The 23060-nt window shown below is 31.3% G+C and overlaps 2 protein-coding genes across 26 annotated transcripts in view; one reads left to right on the top strand and one right to left on the bottom strand.

Annotated features, from left to right (window-relative positions):
* Positions 1–22609, top strand: part of LOC105147059 (uncharacterized) — a 124202-nt gene extending 101593 nt beyond the window's left edge. For all 23 annotated transcript variants that reach the window (XM_087413415.1, XM_087413414.1, XM_011057788.2 and 20 more), the window contains 3 exons: positions 4978–5071; positions 15871–16174; positions 19018–22609. In XM_087413415.1, coding sequence (XP_087269541.1) covers positions 4978–5071; positions 15871–16174; positions 19018–19185 — 566 coding nt within the window. In that variant the 3' untranslated portion in view covers positions 19186–22609. The remainder of the gene's footprint in view (positions 1–4977; positions 5072–15870; positions 16175–19017) is intronic.
* The window catches only part of ash2 (set1/Ash2 histone methyltransferase complex subunit ASH2), an 80100-nt gene that overhangs the window by 32090 nt on the left and 24950 nt on the right, over positions 1–23060 (bottom strand). For 2 of the 3 annotated variants that reach the window (XR_015547413.1, XR_015547410.1), the window contains exon 13: positions 18603–19229. The exons of the other annotated variant lie outside the window; for it this stretch is intronic. The gene's annotated coding sequence lies outside the window, so the exon portion shown is untranslated. Of the gene's footprint in view, positions 1–18602; positions 19230–23060 lie in introns of those variants that run through there. 3 annotated transcript variants of the gene reach the window in all.

Genomic DNA, 23060 nt, shown 5'->3' on the forward strand with positions numbered 1-23060 from the left:
GGCGACCGTGTCCTACATCGAGAAATGGTAAAGTGAATGGCCAATAGCAAAATCGCTGTGAATCCCACAAAGCATTTTTTTTCCTACTCCTTTTCTTTCTGTTTTCTACTCTTGGCACTTTTTCTAAACGTAGGAAAAATCATTCAAATTTCAAATTTGTTTAATATTGTAAAATTAGAATTAAAAGATTACAGATAGAATTTGATATTAACGCGCGCGCGCGCGCGCGCGTGTGTGTGTGTATGTGTGTAAAATATATATACACACTATTCAATACATTAAAGAATCACCTGTTCCACTCTATAAATATAGGCAAATAAGATAGAAGAAACTTACATACTTTGTAAAAAATCCAAATATTAAAATGTTTAAAAAAATATTTTACAGTTGGAAATCTCTACTTTTCAGATCAGTATTTTAGAAAACGGTTTTTCTCATATTTTATGGAGTTACATAAATGATGTATCAAATCTCAAAATTTTTTACGAAATTTGCAAAGTTCCACGGCGCAAATAAAAAATTATAATGGTTAATCGCAACATGGTCAAGTCTCTTCTTTTATTTACTCGCTTATGCACGTTCTATATATTATATTAGGTGTTGGAATTAATTCGTAGCGTTTTACAAGTGATGGGAAGTACTTTCATTAATGTATTTTTTAATGCTCATGTGAAATAAATAACATTCTTTCATTAAAAAACGCTACGAATTAATTCCAACACCTAATATATTGCATGTGTACAAAATAAAATATATTCATTACCATTACAAAATTCATATTATATTCATTACTAGATTATATTCATTACCATTACAAAAAAATGTAATGTGTTATCATTATTGTATTACTATTATTAATAAAGAGATATAACATTCTTATTAATATGTTACTAAGAAAAAAATAATCTTATATGAAGTGTAATTTCCCAGTTCCTATGTAATATTATTAGTACTGTGGAAAGTTTGTGTCGGTTTTTCAAGAGATATTTATAGGGGAAAAAACGACACTTTCCGCGGTACCTAATACATAATACACACTCTGACACAAACACAATCGCACATGATATATGTCTATGCATGTATACAGGGTGGTCTACTTAAATCGACCATCTAAAATATCTCGCTTATTTTTGATGATATAAAAAAATGTTTCAAATGAAACTGAAACTGAATTGGTGTAAAGAAAACATATAGTTGCTTTAAAAAATATGGCTGCAAAATGAATAATTTTTAAAATAAGCAAATATGTATTTTTTGTACATCAACTGATTCATCTCATTATTCTGTTCATAAAAGTATTAAGGTACGATTATTAAAAAATTAATAGTTTATGAGTTATTTAACATTTTAATCAATATATGCCAGAATAAAGTATAAGAGATCTCATGAACTATTGGTTATTTTTTTGTATCTCTACCTTAATACTTTTATGAGGAATAATTAAGAGGAATCATATTGTGTAAAAAAAATTATTCAATTCCATTTAAAAAATGGAGGTGACCTTGATATCTTTTTGGCGCCTCAACCTAGAAAAACAACATGACCAAAATACGTCCCCTTCGAAACCGTTCCATTTTTATTTGAAATGTTCCACTTTTTTATATCATCAAAAATAAGCGAGACGTTTTAGATGGTCGATTTAAGTGAATCATCCTATATTAATCCTTATAACATATAAAAATTTGAAATCATCTCTTGAAAACTGGAACAATTTTAAGATAAAAGACACACATTTCGCAAGGTCAGTTTCATTCATTAGTATCGTGCGCTTTAGTTATTAAAATATTTAATGCGTTGTCCTTGCGCAGGAAGGCTTCTACATTATTAACGAGTATCGTTACATATTAATAATATAAATCCTTATGTAACGTAATTTTTTCCTATTTTCACTATTTATCGTGAGTCAAGTATTATAATTTTTATACACACATATAATACACACATGACTATTTAATGCACTATAATTAATACGAGATATTTTGCTACATTTTACTACATTTTATTTACACTTATTCTGACACATATTGACATAAAATATTAAATATCTCGTGAACTATTAATTTTTTGATAATCATACTTTAATATTTTTATGAACAGACTAATGAAATGAATCAATTGGTGTAAAGAAAACACATAGTTGCTTTTTTAAAAAAATCATTTTACCTATATATTTTTTAAAAGCAACTATATATTTTTTTACACCAATTGATTCATCTTAGTATTCTGATTATAAAAGTATTAAGATACGATTATCAAAAAATTAATAGCTTACGAGAGATTTAAGAAGATCCAAAAGACGATTAGTCACAGTATAAGCAGGACTTATACATAGACGATTTATGTGTCACTAACGCATCATTACATACGGAATATTTAGTATGTAGTACAGCAATATCTCACGCACACATACACATAAATTTTCGTATAACAATAACGTTTTAATTAGACGTTTAAGTCTAATTCTAAGAACTCGACGTTGTTTTTTCGTGCAAGATACTAATCTGTGGACTACCATTTCATAAATACAGATTGCACAGCTTTTATATGAAGCAAATGTTGTCATGATGTTGTGACGACTCTAGAATGTCATATTGGACTAAGAAATGGTAAAGATCTCAATTTTGAAATTTTTTTACGTTCTCAGCATAATCTCTACTTCACAGACACGTATTAATGCGTATACTTTAATCTGGGAAAGAATTTTCGAATCTATAAAAGAGGAAAGAAGTAATTGTTATACAAAAATTATTGCGTTTAAAGTCGGTAAAACAAACGACTTTAGGATCAATATGAATAAAGTATAAAATAGTAAAGTATAAAATCAAGCCAGAATAAAGTATAAAATATCTGTTAAACTATATGTTGATTTTTTGGTATCTGTACCTTAATACTTTTATGTGTAGAATATTTAAAAGAATTATGTAAAAAACGTACATAGTTTAGTTTCATTGAAAATTAAGGTCACCTTGAAATCTTAGAGGCATATCCACCTAAAGAGAATCTGTGACTCCCCCCCCCCCATCCCTCCCATCAAAAGATGTCTCCCTTGAAATAAAATAAGTTTTATTTAAAACATTATTTGGAATAACGAATAGTTTGATATCAAATGACACAGTAGTGTCTCGCGCCAAATGAACGCGCAGCGCCAGTAAGTTTTACTTGAAACATTGTTTACAATAACGAATAGTTGGGAAATTGCGTCCGAAGCTTCAAATGCGACACCCTGTATATTATAATTATGTAATATATAATAGTGCACAGATATACGAGAACGTATATAATATGGATCTCTTTTTCTAAAAAAACTAAGGTAAATTTTACTTCACTCTTCTATTTATTATGTCATTCAAATAGTTAAACAAGCAAGTCGCATTGAGAGTTAATCTTCGGAACATTTGAATTTTCCGCCATTATCCGATATTATCCGCCAAGATCAAGCAATTATATTGATATGCTGTGACGATCTTATCTGATTAAAGTTGATAAAATATCCTTAAAGTCAATTCTCCGCAATGAGAGAGGCTGTTTGAATTTCCTGAAATGTTGTGACGATTATTTCCGAGGCCAAAAAAGCAAAGCTCGAAATCTGCCAACGGCATCAGCTGACGGCAACCTGTGGGCTGTTTGCGACAAATTGGACAGGTTCCAAACTATTCACGGACGAGACTTGAAGTATTCCGCCGTGACGATCAGAATATTACGCTGATTCACCAAACACGTGTGCTCCCATCACGTACATAAGGTACTTAAAAAATCATCCTACGCAGCACACAACTCATTGGACATACTGATTTAGTCTGCATGATTTTATTTTAGTCTAAGAAGAAATAGGACATTTTACGGACTATAGGATACTTACTATAGGATAAGAAAAACACGTCTGTTTGTTTCAAAGAATCTTCTTATTCGCTGAAAATCTCATATTTTCAAAATAAATAGTACATTTCTATTGGAATATAAGCTTCTTTCGTTTCCTAAGAAGTATTTTCGTTTTGCTGCATAAATAAAACGAATTTCGTGTTTGTGGGTACTGCTTCTACGTATTAGTCACGCGAGTTGTGCACGTTTTGTCTAGAAGGCGGTCCAATCAGAGAACGAATCTATAAGATTCGGTTACGATAGAAAACGATTTGGGGAATCTCACAAAGCGGGAGATGTGCATAGCGCTCCATAGCGACTCCCTTTTCATGTAATCCCTTTTACCCCGAGTCGAACTCACAAAGGTGGCATTGAACTTGAAAGGACGACGGGTTCTTCTCTTCTTTCGCGACTGTGAGAGAAGTCGGGGAAAAATGTGACTTGGCCTTCATCGGGAGACCGTCCTCCTCAACCGAACGAGTTTGCTTCGAATCGGTTCACTCCTCGTCTTTGCCAACCTCTTTCAATCTATCCAGATTTCATAGAATAATCCCACGATTTGCAGACAACTTACATTTCTTCTTATATTAAATTAATACCAGCTTGTGACTATTATTTTAAACTAGATTCTTAAATGACCGTAGATATTAAGCTCTTTGAGTGGATATCAAATGCTTGAATTTTGATAATCTACTAAAATGATTCTTTAAAAGCGAATCCCTAAAATGGAGCTCTATGATGAAAGTAAATAAGATCTTTTTGACAGTACAATTTCATTTAGTTTTGTATAAAAATTGACTTAGAGATCTGATATTATTTGGAAATAATGTGATCGAATTTTGTTATTTGATTAAAGTGATAAAAATTTTCTGTCTATTACTTTTTGAAAGGACAATTCAATTATTTTGATGAAAAAACTTGGATATTTTTAATGAAGATATGTTTAGATCTCCTTAAAATTTTAAATGCAATGAAACTTTAAACACGAAGATCCTTAGATTCTTAAATGTCCTTAACCCTGAACACTCCGAATGTTGAATTTGAATGGATTGATAAAAGAAAGATTCATTTTTCTCTTGAATAAGAACAAAATGATGAGACAATGTTTCTTTGTTGCAGATCCGCCTACCGGTAGTATCTACATGATAGGTGGAGTGTTGATCGCTATGGTTCTGGTAGGCGTCTTGATCGTCTTGCTCGCCGTAACGATCAGGTAAATGCCACTTCATTATATTCTGTCTTCCGTTGTTGACATTATTATCAACATCTCATAACAGCCTTATCCATCTGTTAATGATTATTAAAATTCATTTTCAGGCTACTCTGATATGAATTCTGCATAAAATTCATGATTTTTAATATCTTATCTTGATCGTTTTGTTTTATTTTCATATCTTTCGTAACTGACTCAAAAAAATATTTCATACATACATATTTTATACATATATTAAAATAATGATCAATACAGAATAAAATCATTAATTCTGGAATATCTTCAAATATAAGAATATTTTTTTTATTGCAAATAAAATATTGGATTGGCCAATAATTTCCCGGTTTTTTTTTAGTGTTATACTAATTTAAAATATTATCACAAACCATCTCCTTCATTTTTTTTCTGTGAAATTAATTTATATCAACAACTTAAACAATCTTATCAACAACTGTGTGTTTCAGCTTATCAGCAGCCTGTTTTTTAGTTTATTATAGGTTAAGCTATTAATAGTGTTAATTAAGTAATTCACATTAGCGTAAGCGTGATGGTACAGCCTTGTGAGTGACGTTAAATGCAGCACAGTACTCAAACGTAGTCGGAAAAATACGAGTTAAACAAAAAATAGCATGGAATAATTTCGCGTGACTAGCACACAATAATTGCGGCCACTAGATCTCGCATCGACGAATTATGCGTTAAAAATCATTAATTAAAGTCAAATGTCTCTTCAACCCCTCTCTCTGGCCCCCCCTCTCTTTCTCTCTCTCTCTTTTTCTCTCCACTTAATAGCAATGTCGATTAACTACAACGTTTGTAAATGATATATCTATCTTAAATTTAAAAATTATAAAGAAACTTAACAATAAAAATTTCTCGAAAATCCTCTTGACAAAAACAATGGCAATCTAAATCAATTTACATAATTTACAATATATTTATAAAGATATATAAGCAATAAACAATCAGTAAGGTAATAATCCATTACTCTTGCATACTATATGTATAAATTGTAACAGAGGAATATTATCGAAATTACTGAAGATATATATTATTAATTTGTTCATTTTATCAATTTGTAGATTAATCTAATTATCTGGAACTAAAATTAGAAAAAAAAAATTAATTCATTAGAATATTAAAATCCTAAAATTGTTTACGCTTATTCGCAAATATGTCAGATTAATAAACACATTTGCTCACTTAATATATTTAATAATACAATCTTCATATTTTGATTTATTATATTCTTGAAAATATGCAGATTCGTTATTCGTTTATCTTTTTACAGTTTTTAAAATAATGAATAGATGCGTTTTCTTATGGTAATATAAAAAACATGTACAAAAAACAGGAATAAATATTATGTAATATGAAAGAAGGTAGATACGAAGAATCGAAGTAAAAAAACAAGAATTCGATACAGAGAGCAACCATTTATTCAGGATATGTAGAAAACAGCACGTATATATATTTTATATATATATATATATACACACATATATATATAATATATACACGTGCTGTTTTCTACATGTCCTGATGAGCTAATGCCACGCAATGGAGGACAGATGGATAAACGATTGCTCTCTGCATCGAATTCTTGTTTTTTTATTTCGATTCTTCGTTTTACCTTCTTTCATAATATTTATTTTTGTTTTTTTGTACGTGTTTATATATATACATATATAAAACTTTCGAGACACTCTGTGTATATATATATATATATATATATATATATATAGGGTGTCTCGAAGGTTTTTGCCGATCGCTTTTGTGTAGATAGAGCGGTTGGCAAACGGTTCACGATCGTTACCTTTACCTTTATTTCTGTTTGGCACGCGCCAAACATATGGTGTGTGTGTGTGTGTGTGTGTGTGTGTGTGTGTGTGTGTGTGTGTGTGTGTATATATACACATACACATATATATATATATATATATATATATATATATATACAGGGTATCCCGAAAGTTTTTGCCAATCGCTTTTATGTAGATAGAGCGGACTATACTGAGTCGAAAAGTCCTCTATCATTTTGCAATAGTTAATAGTTAATATTAATTACTAAAAATTGTCAAATATTGGTCTTGAATAATTTTTTACTCAAATACTACTTTACAGAAAAACTGCAAGAGATACAAATCATTTATTTTATTCTCATAGAACTCTAAGAATTTTTTCGGAATTTTTCAACTTTTTAGTATTGTATTTTCTTATTTTTACCAACATGAGAAAATACGGTATTAAAAAATTCTGAAAAAATTCTGAAAAAGTTCTCAGAGTTTTATGAGAAGAAAATGATGTTTGTTTCTTGCAGCTTTTCTATAAAGTTGATAGTATTTGAATAAAAAATTATTCAAGATCAATTTTTCGCAATTTTTAGTAATTAATATCTTGTTAACTATTGCGAAAATTGCAAAATAGTAAAGAACTTTTCAACTCAGTATAGTCCGCTCTATCTATACAAAAGCGATTGGCAAAAACTTTCGGGACATTCTGTATATACACATATATTTGGCGTGTGCCGAACGGAAATAAACGTAAAGGTAATGATCGTGAAGCGTTCGCATTTTTCTTTTGGAGGTTCTTTCCCAGAACATCGTCATCACGAGACACCGACGAGACGCTCTCTTGTCTGCTATATCAGAACGACATTGTAGCTTTTCTTCAGACAACTCTCTTCTTAAAAAAGAATTTTATCTCAATTGAAGTATGTTAGGGATTATATATTTAATTTTAAAAAAATTGTTTAATAAACAATTTTTTGTATTTTGCACTAATCTAAAATCACAAAAACGAAGTTAGTGTAGACTAATATCTATATAATTGTAAGCAAATTACAAAATTTGTATCCCAAGATTTAAATACACTTTTTTTTAAAACAAATTATTTTTGAAAACAGCAGTCACAATAACTAAAATATAGTTTATCCAATGAACTTTATGATAAAACTTTTAGTAGCATTCTACATCGATTCATGGCTTTTTCCTATTTATGATTTTTTTTAAGGTATAACAAAAGGAACGAAAATTTAAAAAAAAACATAATTCTAATGTTTAGATATATGCTGCGTTCCGTTTCTGAACAGCACATTTGCATTGATTATTTAAAGGTTGTGCTTATGCTGTCAGGGAGCAATCATGATTGTATAGTGTAATTATAATAAGCACGTCACTGCAAAGAGAGATATTGTTTGTTATCGTTTTCCGCAATTTTCCGTAAATTTATTATTTTAAAATTGAAACTGACGGAATAGCCCCGCTCTACTCTATTGGATGTATTCCGTTTTACGCATGATGCGCATGATGCATCATTTATCCTTGTTATTTACTGAATGTTAAACAAGGATAAATGATGATCAACATGTGCTCTTCAGAAACATAAATATTATCGTGAGAAATGGACGAAAAAGTTCTACCCTATCTATAGTTTCGCGAAAAATGAAATTGTTAAAAATTTTTCTTTGAATCAAGTATAACAAGTGTTTTAACTAAATTGAATTTTAAGGCTGTTAACTTAACTTAATTTAGTTAAAAAAAAAAGTTAACTTACTCAATTCTGAAAAAGTTACGAAAAAAAGATGAGTTCCCAGAATTTTTATTAAAAGGAATTTTTTATTATAAGGTGCAGCATGTATTTTATCACATTTATTTTCTCTTGATCGATGGAAATTATGCGAACAATTATACATTAAATTTACTAAACTTAAATAATCACAAATAGTTTCTCTTTTTTTATTTTATTGATTTTTTTTACACTTAATCGTATGTCTTGGACAATTGCCTGAAACTCGAGATGCTTCTATTCTCGCCGACGCGACGTTAAAAGCTCGAGGACGTATTTTAATGAGAATTTTCACGCAAAGAACGTTTTTTTCTTTTGTTTTAAAATAAAGATTAATATAAGAGTTACATTTATCATTGAAAAAATAAGTTGAACAGCTAAATAAATAACACGAAAATATAAAATTAAAATATCTGTTAATATTTATATTGTTAATTTAGGCAAATAATGTTTAATGTTATTATCTTTCCAGAAAATTCAGAAAATTTAAATCGCTGGAAAAGTACCTACAGGGTGGGCCATCTATTGGTACGTTTTTGAATTTCGTCGTATGGCAACACCGAACGAGCTACAGACCCGAAATTTTGACAGTTTATTAGTCATACCGTCCGCGGCACGAAACAACATGTTTTCTCTTGAAGAGCGTTTTGAAATTTTAAAAACTTATTTTCAAAGTCAGTGCTGTGTCGCCGAAACTGTACGAATTTTGAAAAGAAATATGGGTCGTGATAGAGCACCCACCGAAGGAGCTATACGCAAATTGGTGAGGAAAGTTCGTGAGAAAGGGATGTTAGTGGATGACATTATATTACGACTGTTTTGAGTGAAATTGGCGCCGAGGTAGTCCAAAATGTCATTAATAATTGGGGTGATCGAATGGCATACTGTAAGGCCAGTAGAGGGAGCCACATGAACGAAATCGTTTTTCATTCTTGACGCGGATACTTTTAGCTTCACAACAAAAAAAAAATTAATAAAAAATATCAATGTATGCTCATTTGATCGCATTTTTAAAAACGTACCAATAGATGGCCCACCCTGTATCTTCCCAGGATTTTCCTAAGAAAAAACCTGAGAAAAAATATTTTTTTATAATATTCGACATTTATTTTGCTCTAATCTGTTTTACAACACAAAATATAAAATCCTTCTATTATAAATTTTTTTAAAGACATTCAATTACAAAATAACAAAATTATAAGTAATTTATAGAAATATCAAAATACCATTAAAATTTTTTAGCATTTTTAAAGCTAAGCATAAAAACAAAATACATTAAGCATTTAAAAGCAGTTAAAAAGAGATATAAGGTATAGATAATAATAATTAAAATAATAATAAAAATTTTTATGAAGGTGAAAATATGCAAGGTAAGAAATTAATAACTAGAATCAGTACATAAACTTTTCATTCAATTTTATTTACTTTAGATAAGGCAATCGATATTGTAGATATAACGTAAATTGTAAATGAAGCAATGCAACATCAAACAAAATAATTCTTGCAATGCTTTTTGCAACATCGAATAGAGCAATTTCCTATTATGGTTTCTTTTCCTCAAGGCATAGGAAAGAACGTTTTTTTCGTTCTCGGTTTTTCCTGGATTTTTCCCTTCTCTTACAACATTAATAATGGTAAATGATATCTGATTTCATATCGCAACCTCTTCTTATCATTTTCGCTATTTTGATATACTCTATTGTATAATAGTTTTGATAGACTCTCTTCGTTTTGACAATTCATGAATTGAATGATCTATGATTTGTTACTTATAAATATGATGTCTGTTATGAAGCAGAAGTAACAACACCAACAATAAAATATTCTAAGAAATCTAGATTTTCTTTACGAGAGATTTAATGTTTCTCTTTCTGTGATATCATTGTTTGCGCTAAATCCGAGATCGCATGATTCATCTGTTTTATCGTACCTGTATATAAGTGATAGATGCCGATAATCAATTTTATATATATATAACAACAGATTCTCAAATCCACATCTTGAAAAATCGTTTTGAATAAGCTTGCTCTAAGAATCTCTTATCGGCACTGTCATGTACGAGAATAGATTTCAAAATAAGTAAAGAACTGCCAAGATTATGCGTATATAGATATTAATCAAGATATTAAGATATAAACAAACTTCAGGACTGAGTTTCCCACACCAAGCATAAAGAAAAGTTCATATGAACGTATGCCCGCAAATTTACTTTTACTGATTGTGAGATATAGCTCAACATATTTATTAAGAGAGAAATAAAAAAGTAATATTTACTATTATTTAATATTCTTTATTTTCAATTTTTAATTGTAATAAACGGTCGAAGTATCTCCCATCACTGGACACGTCGGATTGTAATATGAAATATGAATTTCTTTCCATGTTTGATGTGGGAGTTCAATCCGAAATTTGTTATCTTATTTTAGTTATATTCTGTTACCCTGTACATATATCTAATAGATCTTCTTCGGGTTTCTTGTCTGTTTTATTTAATCCGGTTTTATCTTCAAAGGTTAAGAATCAATCTCCTTTTTTGCCTTCTTTTAAGCTTATTTTATTAATTTGCGTCTGACTTTATTCAACAAAATTTTGATTTATGATTTTTATTTATTAACTTTGTTGTTTATTATTACGTATGTGTGTATTTTAATATATGTATACTTTATATATTGCATCGAATAAAAAATATTTAACAGTTATATCATTTGATAAAGTAAAATTTTAGCTTTAAGAATCTGTTTTTTTAATTGCAATACGATAATTTTTAACAGAATTGTAAGCAATAAAAATCAAAACGCTCCTTTTATTTAATACGCGATATAAAAAAATTTTAGGAACATTTTTAAAAAACGATTTTGTAGGGAACGTTAAGCTTTTGGAGTAGGACAATTGAAAATGTTTACAAGTTTTTTAGTCACGTGACAGCCTACAAAATGAGAAGAAAATTTTCCATTTTATCCAATTCATAGTTTTCCTTATTTAAAAATTACGAAACTCAAAGAAACTCAAAAGATGTTGGACCTTTCAAAAATAGAAATTGTAAAACCCCTTTTTTAAATTTAAATTTTGTTCATTTTTAAAAAAAAGTTGTAGCTGTTTAAATTTTAAAGTTTGTACAAGTTCTACAAACTTTTGTTCCGATTCAATACTTTATTATTCAATTATTCTTCATATTTTATCGCACGTAAAATTATAAATAAAATATTATTTTACATTCTGATGCAAATAAATGGATCGTCTAAAGTGGACTTAATTCTTTATGTTCATACGATTTAATAATGTATTTGAAATTTATATCACATTCATAGCGATGAATTCAGTTAATATGTTTTTGTAATTTATTGTTCTTATATATTATATAATTATTATATATTATATATTATATAATTAGTTATATGTTTGTATAATTTATTGTCCTTATAATTAAGATGATTAGTTAATTCCATTCGAATTTTAAATTACGTTATTGTTTTAATACTGAGAATGATTCAATTGAAGTTAAAATGTATATTTTAATAAACTTCCTGTTTATTTTTTAATAATATAGCATCAGATCTTGCTTGGCTCGTAGTTCTACATTCATTATTTTAATTTTATAAATTATTTGAGCCTTTTTCTTATATTACCTTTTGTTTATTTGATTTTATTTCGTTTAATTCAATGGATCAAATTTCATGCACGAGTTTAACACATTAAGTCATTTTTTTAATTTTGTTTTGCTCTTTTTCATCCTGTTCTGTCCAACATAACTTGACTCAAGAAATTCTGATAATAAAGACTTAAACAATTGCTTATGATTTACAGATGAGGATCTTGCTATTATTGTTAGGTTAGAATAAGTGTTGCACAGACGAGCTCTATATCATAGAAGTAATAATTAAAGTCGTCCTCACAGCCACTGTTACATAATCGCGGACACAGCAGTCTCTATTATTATTATTTTCTATCGCGATCTAATAAACGATTTTCACGATTCAGGACGAACCCTCCTCCCTCTCCTCTCCTCTCTCTCTCTCTCTCTCTCTCTCTCTCTCTCTCTCTTTGCCTTCGCAATTGCTTTGTTTCTTATTTGTTTAAATTTAATGCATTTTATTCGATTTGATTTCGTTCTATCTGAATTAATAAAATTCTAATAATATCTTTTAATATTGATGATCGATTGCGAATCAATTTTATTTATTAATTTAATAATTCCCGACATGTCGCTCTTATATCTCGCCAACATATCAGAGTTTCAAGACAAAATCTTTTACGCATTATTAATAATTACTTATCTATTTATTCTACGATATCGACACTATTTGACAGAAAAAATTTTACTACATTGATTCTGCCAATTATCATATGATAATGAACTTTCGACATAACATGATGTGTTTGTAACAAATATAAACAGACAATATAATTGTGTTTCGTATGATTTTAAATTAACTTGACTCATATATTTTCTTCGAGATATTGAATATGAACTAATACATATGATGGCTGATGATGACTAAGTAAGCCGAAACGTTCTGTTTCTAAAAAATTTTTCATGCATGAATATGTATAAATATGTATAAACATACATAAATATTCATAAACATATATAATTTTATAAAATATGTCTATACATATGTTCATATATCTTTTTTTTTTGTAAAATTATTATACTTTTTAGTATAATAGAAATAATAATAGTAATGTAAAAACATTAAAAATAATTTAAAAGGTACTTTTCACACTATTTATTTTAGAAAAAATCAAGTTTGAAAAAATGTATAAAAATTACTTATGTGTAATTGTATGTAAAATTATAATTGTGTATAATAAGCAATTTTTTACATTTTTTTCAAACTTATTTTTTTCTAAAACATACAATGCGAAAATTATTCCTTTATTTTTTTATGTTTTTCACGTCACTATTGTTATTTCTATTATACCAAAAAATAATTTTACAAAAGAAAGAAGGATGTATGAATATGTATGGATATATTTTGTACATGTTTATGAATGTTTATGTATGTTACATATTTAGTGTATGAAATATTTTTTACCGGAAAATTGTATTACTAAACTATATATTGAATATATATCCTTAATTTTTTTGTTTATAAACCTTTAATTTTCTTTTGTTGTTTTAATAATTTTTTTTTACTCGATATTAAATTCATTGAATGTGGATTGTAATATATTTCAATTAAAATTAATTTAATTAAATTATGTGTTATGCATTGAAATTAAAAAATTTATACATTTCTTTTTCATTTTACTAACTGTATAAAATAATAAATGTGTAAATTTGTACGACAAAATTTCACTTTAAAAGTAATATTAATTTAATCTTTATAATCCAATTTCATTTCATTCATTCATTGAAAATAAGGCATTAAATTAGTTTGTAGAAATATTTAATAAATAAAATTCTGTTCAAATTTACAAATCGATGATCGCACATTTAAAAATCGTGTTAATATATCGCAAATTTTTAAATAATATAAAATTAGCAGATTGCATATATGTATATCATACGCGTCAAATGTATCGCGAGAACAGTCATGAAAATGAAAAAAGACGATCTGCATCAACTGTAAATTACCTGTAGTAAATTCCCCTTAGAATACTCAGAATTCAGGATGATTATATAAATAAGTTTCTGTTAATCATCGCAATACATCGTGGTAATACACGTGGGTATAAGAGAAACTGAGTAAAGAAAAAAAAAACGAAAGAAACGTGTAGAAACGAAACGAGAGGCCATGGTCGCCAACGGTCGCCGCTGTCGCGTCGTGTCGTCGTCGTTGGTTACATGTCACGATTACGTGATATATAGACGTAAGTCCGCCTGGTCGGCCTTCCGGCGCGACAACTGTGACGATGAGCGCAGTTGCGGCGACGCGGCGAGCAGGCGGGCGCCGTATACCGTTTGAATTTCGCCGCGGTGCCTATTGGTCGTCGTGCGCGACGCGTGCCAATCGCAGCCGTGCTCGCTCGTGACGTCACAGAGCGGTATAAGAGACGGTCACACATCGTTCGCCGATTCAGATGCGCGCTAGTTTGCGAACGATGAACGGTCAGAGGTAGTTGTAGAGGAGTTATATCGGCTGCGGCCTTTCGGCAGTGAGGTACCGACGCCGTGCGCCGTTCCTTCGTTCGAATTCACGTCCACGTGCGCGTAATAAGAAAAATAAAAAGAGATACGAAAAAAAGTCCTTTTGATAATCGAGTGGCCAAGGATTCACGAAGCTAGTCAGTGCGAATATCGCGCAAGTGTAAATGGTGATATCCTTAGGCTGCGAGTGAGGCACAAGTCGATAAAGAGAGAGAAAGAGAAAGAGAGAGAGAGCATTGGAGTGCGTTAGACAGAGAAATTCGTTTGACAGAGCAAGGTGGAAATAAGGATTGTGTGTGCGATGGAGACGGAGAGTAACCTAGAAAGAAGGTCGATGTATTCTTAAAACTCTAACGGGAAGAACAAGAGAAGCGTTGGTGAAAAAGAGCGAGAGCGAGAGAGAGAGAGAGAGAGAGAGAGAGAGAGACGACAGACAGACAGACAGACTTTGTCCGCATTTATCTCCACTGTAAAGACAACATGAATACAAGAGTATCGGTTTAAAAATTCCGAGTCAACTGATGGGTAACGACCACGTTAAGGAAAATAAAGAGAAACACAGAGAGAAATCGTCTCTTAGATGCGAAGAGAGACAGCTGATTTGACGACGGCTCCACGCGCCGTGTAATATAAAAAGCGCGCAAGAGAGAAAGAGATATAGACTGAGAGAGGAAAGAATCTATGTCCATTTTTTTTCCTCATATTTTAGAATTCCCAAGTCACTCGAAGGAAATCCTACACTTGGAATCCTTGACAATTCGAATGGAACATACGTCACCGCACTCCACAGAACCGTGTCGGCTTGCGTAACTTTGGAGTTCTCAGAATTTCAGAGTTCGGAATAATCAAAAGCTCTCGTTTTCGAAACCTAGCTAGAATCTCTCAGATATAAATCCGTATAAATTCTGGATGGATCGCGATCTTGCGGAAATTTCTTCTTGACTTCGAAATTTTGTTAGACTTGTTAGGTTCCTCTGAGCTTCGGGAACTCGTGTACCCTGGAGAGCTCAAAGAATTCCAACGAGCTGCCGGGTTCCAGGAACGCGGTCGCGAAGACAAGCAAGCTCGTGAGGCTGTACCAAAAGTGCAGGAAGATGGTTGGGAGCAACGGAACTATGATTGCGATTCGCCTTGTTCGCAGCAAGCTGCGAAAGCGCGAGGAGCATCATTCGAGCGTAGACCCGGTAGCGGTGCACCCCGAAGCGGTGGTACAGACAGCGACGTCGCTTGCGACGCTCGGGGCACCGGCGACGCTCGGGGCACCAGACGGTTGCTGCACGCAGATGTCCACGACCACCATGTCGACCGACCTCGGCAACGGCGTTTGCGATGAGCATGTATTCGCGATGACGGTGACGCCGTCCGCCAATCCAGTCGATCCGTTCGCGTGGCAATTCCCGCCCCCGTACCCTCCCCCCCACATGCCGCCGTTGTACAACGATCAGGTTGGTACACACCTTCTTGTACGTACATTTTGTATTTTACACACTACTGGCTTGTCTTGACTTGACTGGCTTCTCAACTTTTGTTTCTGCTCAGTATTGAAGAACCGTCATTTAAAAAGATTTCAATATATCGCAACAATCTTTTTCCCAATTTTTTATCTTTATTAAATAATAAAATGATGACTCAAAGTGCTAGTTTGTTTCTAAACAATTAGAGGGATACGAAGTTCTAGTAGGTCCTTATTCTTCGTCCAGGCCAAAATATTTTGAATTCAAATTTTATATAAATTAAAGCACATAAATTAAGCACATAAAAATACCTATATAATATATATTTATTCATAATAATGAAACAATATCGATTTCAATTTTGACACAATTGTAGCAGAATCGATTGTATCCGAGAAATTTTGTGAGAGATTTACAAAAGTATAATCAAAATATTACGCTAAAATTATTTCTATCAGATCTTTCATATATCTGTCCATGATGACAATAATACGGAAAAGAATTTATCCAAATATTTTTCCAAGTCACCTTACCCCGTAAAGTACAATTAGCTAAAGTCAATAGCATAAAGTTTATTCTTAATCGCTCCTCGCGATCTGTTAGTCGCTCTAACTATCGCAATGGCTAACCGACTAACCGGTGGAGCCAGTATGACTAGATTTTACTGGTTTATCCCTGCTACGTTGTCCAACGACTCGAGGACGCGCGTATATCGGCCTGAACACCCGAAAAAAAGATCCTCGTTGTAGAAAGCGGATGTAGACCCAACCTCTATTCTATAGGGGTAATTTTTCTTACAAGAAAAAAGAATGACAGTAAACCTTACGACTCATTTTCTCTTTTTCCTCCTCAATGATGGATGACATATCGGCTCATACTTTAATCCTCCGTATATTAAAGACTTCATTATGCTTTGAATTAAAGAGTAAACTATTTATCTTGAAATTAATTGAAAGAGACTTATTCAACATTTTTTAACATATCTAAACAAACACAAATCTTAATTTTCTCTAAAATCACAGTTTTATTTTTATAGAATTGAAATACCTTTTGTTAACATTAAATAAAATTGAAATTCTGCTATTATGTTTCTACAATTGCATAAGTTTGAGCGAAAAAATTACTCAAAAAAAAATCGATAAACTAGAACTACCAGCTGTTTGATTTATCTTTTTTTGTACACCCTCCATAAGACTCGGAAAAAATAAGAAACCCGTCAATCGATAGTCGGGACAGTGACCCGCGGCCATCGCGGTTTCACGCTACTTTGCGGACGATCGATTATTCCCGCCGTTCAAACGGCAATCGCTGATTGGTTGTAGTCGCGATGCGCCTTTTACTCAACCTAACGTGAAGTCGATTCGATCGCGACGAATGCAATAACATTTTTTTTTTATAATTCATTTGACCTCGTCAACGTTACATATGAAAAGTATGACAGAACATTAAAGATTTTTTTTTTATTAAGAAGTTTGTCCTCATCACAATTAGGTCGCATCATTAGGTCGCATATAATTTATCGATCTTGTGAAGGGGAAGCCCGTGGATTGATATAATTAGGAAAATTAACTTTTTATTCAGAAGGGTATAATTAGAAGACGGCTTTAGATAGAAACGCTTGAAATAATCGTCGCTTTTAATAATTTTACACCAATTATTCGATAAGTTTGAACCGATGGCGTAATATTTTTAGTTTCTCTAATCACCATTGAATGAAGAAATGTGTACTTCTATTATATTAACATGATATCGAATGTAAAATGAAAAGTGTTGTGTGTATTCACGTTTAATTAATAATAAATTCAATAACAATGAATGAACAATTTTTATAATGTCACGACGATTAACCTTTGACTATAGTTTAGCGATAAAATTATCACGTGAGATATAATAAAGCCGCAGAATGTATGTATAAATACATCGGCGAAATGGGTGCAGCTTGCTTCTCCGGTCTGGCACTAAATTTAGCATCGCCGGTGGGCGTCTATCTACCGCCGCTTACCAGCCTGGTCCCGAATAGGGTGTAGTTGTCGAGGTTCACGAAATACCATTCTTCCGTCTGCGAGATTGGCAGGATGTTGGAGTCGTCGCGATTCTAACCAATAATGCAAATTTGCTAACCTTAAGCGGCAAAGCTTGTATGACCTTTGTAAATAAAATATCATTTAATATGTTTAAGCCATTATTAGAACAATCGCGAAAAAATTATAAGCAAATCGCGTTTCAGAAATGCGAATAAATATCTAATGAAATTCCACTCCTTTTGGTCAACTTCGAAATGAAGTACTTTGCTTGGATAGAATCTGATTCAATGTGTCATATAATGTGTCGATATGAAAAGTTCGAAATTGGCGAAAAAGTATATCTCTATCTAGTTAAAATATTTCAGATTTTAATAATGATATTGTTTTCCAACTCGTTATTTTATCATGTTTATTTTAAACCTACAATATAAATAATACGACATACCTTTGTAACAATAATTTTAGACAATGCAAATAATACGCGACATAATATACTTATTGGTTTCCCTGGCGGAAAAGATTTATGAAAAATTACATAAGTTGAGACAAGATCTTGGAAATTATTAATTTTTCATATATATTTATAGTGGGATGTAGAGCAGCATTGTTTTTCTAAAAAATCTAGAAATCCTTCGACGTCAAACAATGCCACTCTACGTCCCATTACGAACATCTACGAAAAATTAAGAATTTCTAAGATCTTGTCTCAATCTATGTAGTTTTTCTGTATTTTTTTATAAAAATTTTTTCCGCCAGAGTTATTTTCCGTTTTAATGGTGAATGTATAAAATAGTCTCTCTGATTTTACAGGATACCCTCGTACACGCTTTGCCGTCGGACCGGCCTGGGTTTGCGAAGGGCTTCCGCAAGAACATTGGTGGACGCTGGCGTCGATTAGTGAAGCGTAAAGCAGAAACAGATACCTGTGCCATTCCCCCCGAGCTGAAGGATCAGCTGAAAACTATTTACGTCTATTGACGGCCAAAAGCCTGTCCGGAAGCCTGAAAACCCCGAAGAGAAATCTGAAAATTATCAATAAAAACACGATGAGTATTGGTAAAAGCAAGAAGAGGCTCTAGTCAAGAAATCAAGGAGAAATGTGAAAGAGATTGAAATGAAAAGAGGAATTAGGGAAAACGTAAAGAGAGTTAACAAAGCTAAATAATGGAAACATAAAAGGAACGGACATAAAGATGGACAAAAAAGTTTGGGAAGCGTATAAGACCAAAATCTAAAGAGACAGAAGAAATTTCGGGGAAGGAATAGGCATAGATACAGGAACTGATCTGGCCAATAGTCGACATATCAAAAAGTGTGCCTGAAGAGGATGCAACGAAGTGCCTTCTTTTATTCCACAAGCGCCTTCTTATGAGACTGATACCGCAAAGAAATCGCGATGGGTGCGAACATGGGTGCGACAAAGCGAGTTACCTCGTAGCTTCTGCGCAATTAAAAGCCGACAAATCGTCGTATTTCGAATAGTTAATTAGCATTAGTGCGTCGACTGGACTTATAAAAGATACAAGCGGCATGCGATCGATCGTTCGTCTAATTTTCGGGATTCCGTAAAAATCCGATTCTTTATCTTTTAGTTAATCACAATCAAATCTCAATTTTTACAGCTTCGGCGAATTTGAAATCGCAATCTCGAGGAGAAATTTAACTATAAAACTAAATTTATTATTTATTAAAAAAGAAAATCAGCTTATATATTTTCCTACTGAAGTGCAAATTAATTGTGTACTGAATAGGAAGATTTGCAGCTGCTGATCATCGTGCATTGTATCACGTTCTTCAGCAGCACAACGAAACTGGCAATGGTCCGTACTTTGTCCAACTATAGGTATATAAAGCATCGTTCAAAGCTAAAATAGATCAAATATTTAAAAAGTCTTTGAATATGATTTCGTATTTAAAGTGAACCTCACGGATGAAACAAACATGATCCATTTTGACTTTATACACATACGTGAATTTTTTTCTTAGACATCTCCCTAGATTCATCTTGTACGAATGAAGTCGATCGCTTGCTATTTCGCTCTCGTAGTTGATTTCGAGGCCGCCGACGTCAAACTGTGTAAATAAAATGTAGCGATCTCTGGACAAAAGTCCGCGGGATGTATGATTTAATCAACGAATGGACTTTCGTGTTCCTAAAAATCCTCAGGGGTCTAAAGGAGGTTCTAGGATTCGAAAATCTGAAGAGCCTCCCGCCGTCAAAACGGAATGCGGCGCCTCGAAATAATAAAATAGATCAATTTAAAATTATTCAACTATTACGACGGCTCATATTGAGTCCGCTTTATTGTAACGCTGACGTGATATTTCACTTGTGCGCTTGCGTTGACCCTTTGACTGCTATTTAATACTTATTCGACGAATAAAGTATTATAAAGTATTATGATTGTTTGAATGTCATCGCATTCTTAAAGAAAATTTTGAAAGCTACTTATGATAAACAATTATTTCTATATTGAACTCAATAATATTTATGTGATAATATTTAATACATTTAAAAATTTTTAAATTATGAATTATTCTTGAGAAATATTGAAATAAATTAGTAGTTGAAATAAAATAGTATCTTTTATTGACAAATAATAAGAATTGTTCAATAATCTAATAATTTTACTTATAAATATATCGATTGTATTTGGATTAATTATCAGTCAAAAAGTTAAGCGGCATAGTGACGCCATGAAAGGAGATTCTCGCGTCAGTGATTAATTAATTTAAGAAGATTAGTTAAGAAATCGACGGAGATGACATTCGGTCATTGGAGAAGGTCTGCAGATTTAGTTAAAATGATTAAACTTTAGACATATTTAAGCACAAAATTTTGTTTTTACCAAAGATAAGAATTGTGATTAAACAATTAATTGTTTCTATTGCTATAGAAATTGTTTATGAAGTGAATAAATTTAGAAATTATTTATACAATTTTAATTAAGGAACAATTTCGCATTTAATAATAATTATTTGATTGTTTTTTTTTTTCATTACTTTATACATAATAGATTATATTTTTAGTATTTTTATTATTTTCAAAAAATATCGGGTAATTTCCACTGGCGTAGATATTAGATATTTATTTTCTCGCTGTATGATTCCTACGAAAATTGGCAGTACTTCACGAGTGACCGAAAATCTAGAGGATCGTAATCCTCAAAATAGTATTGTAGAATGTAAATAAAATAACGGGTAATCCGTCGATTTTTAGAGTTATTTTTAAGGGCGTAACCGGCAATATTTCTTGCAACAGATTTAATGAGATGTTTTATTGACTCGCAGTTTCAATTCTTTGAATATTATATCGAATATCATATTCGGGGAAAAAAAATAAAAAAGTTAATTTTTTTATACGACGAAATATTACTTTGATGTATTATTTATGTAAGTAATTTTATGACAATCCAATGACCAATTTGTTAAGCATATTGAAAAAAAAAGATGGTATCTTAAAAGGATAAAATTTGACTGTTTATGCGAAGCGCAAACAGGTAATTAAATTTTTCACTTATGCATGTCAATTCAAATAGAAAATGTACAATATATTTCGATTCCAATTCTGGTATCAATTATTAATAATATCAAATTAAAGTAAAAATATTTATCACATGATGACGTGTTATTGTGAAATTGTGTGCGTAAAGTATTCAAACTTAAATAAAATATTAATTTTTATTATTATATTCGAAAACGAATTCAGTGCTTCGATTCTGTAACTCTTTAACGATAGTTTCAATACCATTATATTGTCACGCAAAGATTATACATTGAAAATCCTACGCAACGATATCAAACTGTAACTCGTTAAGAGTTACAGAATCAGAGTACTGAAGCGTAGCCGTAGGTCATATAACACACGAAATTAGTTGCAACACTATGCCTGCGGTAATGTATTAAATGCATTAATGGTTTCCGGTGCGCTTTTTTACTCAGCGATCAAATTTCTGTGTAGAATCATACCTTTTTGTTTACATAACTAATTGTATGGTTCAGTTGCTTCGTGTAGAATAAAAGAAAAGGAAAATCGGTCGCGTGTTACAGAATATTTTCGTGAACACGCATTAGACCTAGTAGGCTGTGTTCCAAAATTCACTACCAACGCTGAAAATCTACAGTTTACATTACATATTCTATACATTTTCAGCAGTGAATTTTAAAACACAGCTTAGATTGTACAGTGTATGACAAACCGTTTCTGTTCTCTTTCTCCGTCTTTTTGTAAATAATAGAAAGTATCAGGACGAGGGTTCGCGCTTCTCGTCACCTAGTCACTCGTTCGATTAATGTTTCGTTGAAATATAGCTGTAACGACGAAAACCAATCGACGCAGCTTTTTCTCCCCAACAATAAAGACGTTAAATAAAGAAGCAAAAAAATGTTACAAACGAAAGAATTGTGTCTTAATCAATTGGAAATTTTCTATTTCAGAATTTATCCTTAATCCTTATTCTTATTTTTAATGACGCGTGGATAAAAAATGGGAGACGCGTGATTAAATATTTGCTATGTTATAGGAGCGACTTCATCAATCTTTTTAACACTCATTACAATAATGAACTAAGAGCATTCCCGTTGTCTGATCGAGCTGAAATTTAGCAGGAATTATTTTTTTTTTGTAGATAGAAACTATTCTGAAGGATACCACAGAAAAAAATTTGTAATACAAAAAATAAAAATCCTAATACACACACACACACACACACGTATTATGTATATATATTTACATATACATATATATTTGTTTACATATGTAGAAGAAAATTATCAATATTGATATAGGTCTTCTAAAGAGATATCCTCTTATTTCTCGAAAATTACATTTAATTAATATTGATAAAAATATG

Source organism: Acromyrmex echinatior, chromosome 14, assembly GCF_024713525.1.
Source record: "Acromyrmex echinatior isolate Ae372 chromosome 14, ASM2471352v2, whole genome shotgun sequence".
Lineage (NCBI taxonomy): Eukaryota > Metazoa > Arthropoda > Insecta > Hymenoptera > Formicidae > Acromyrmex > Acromyrmex echinatior.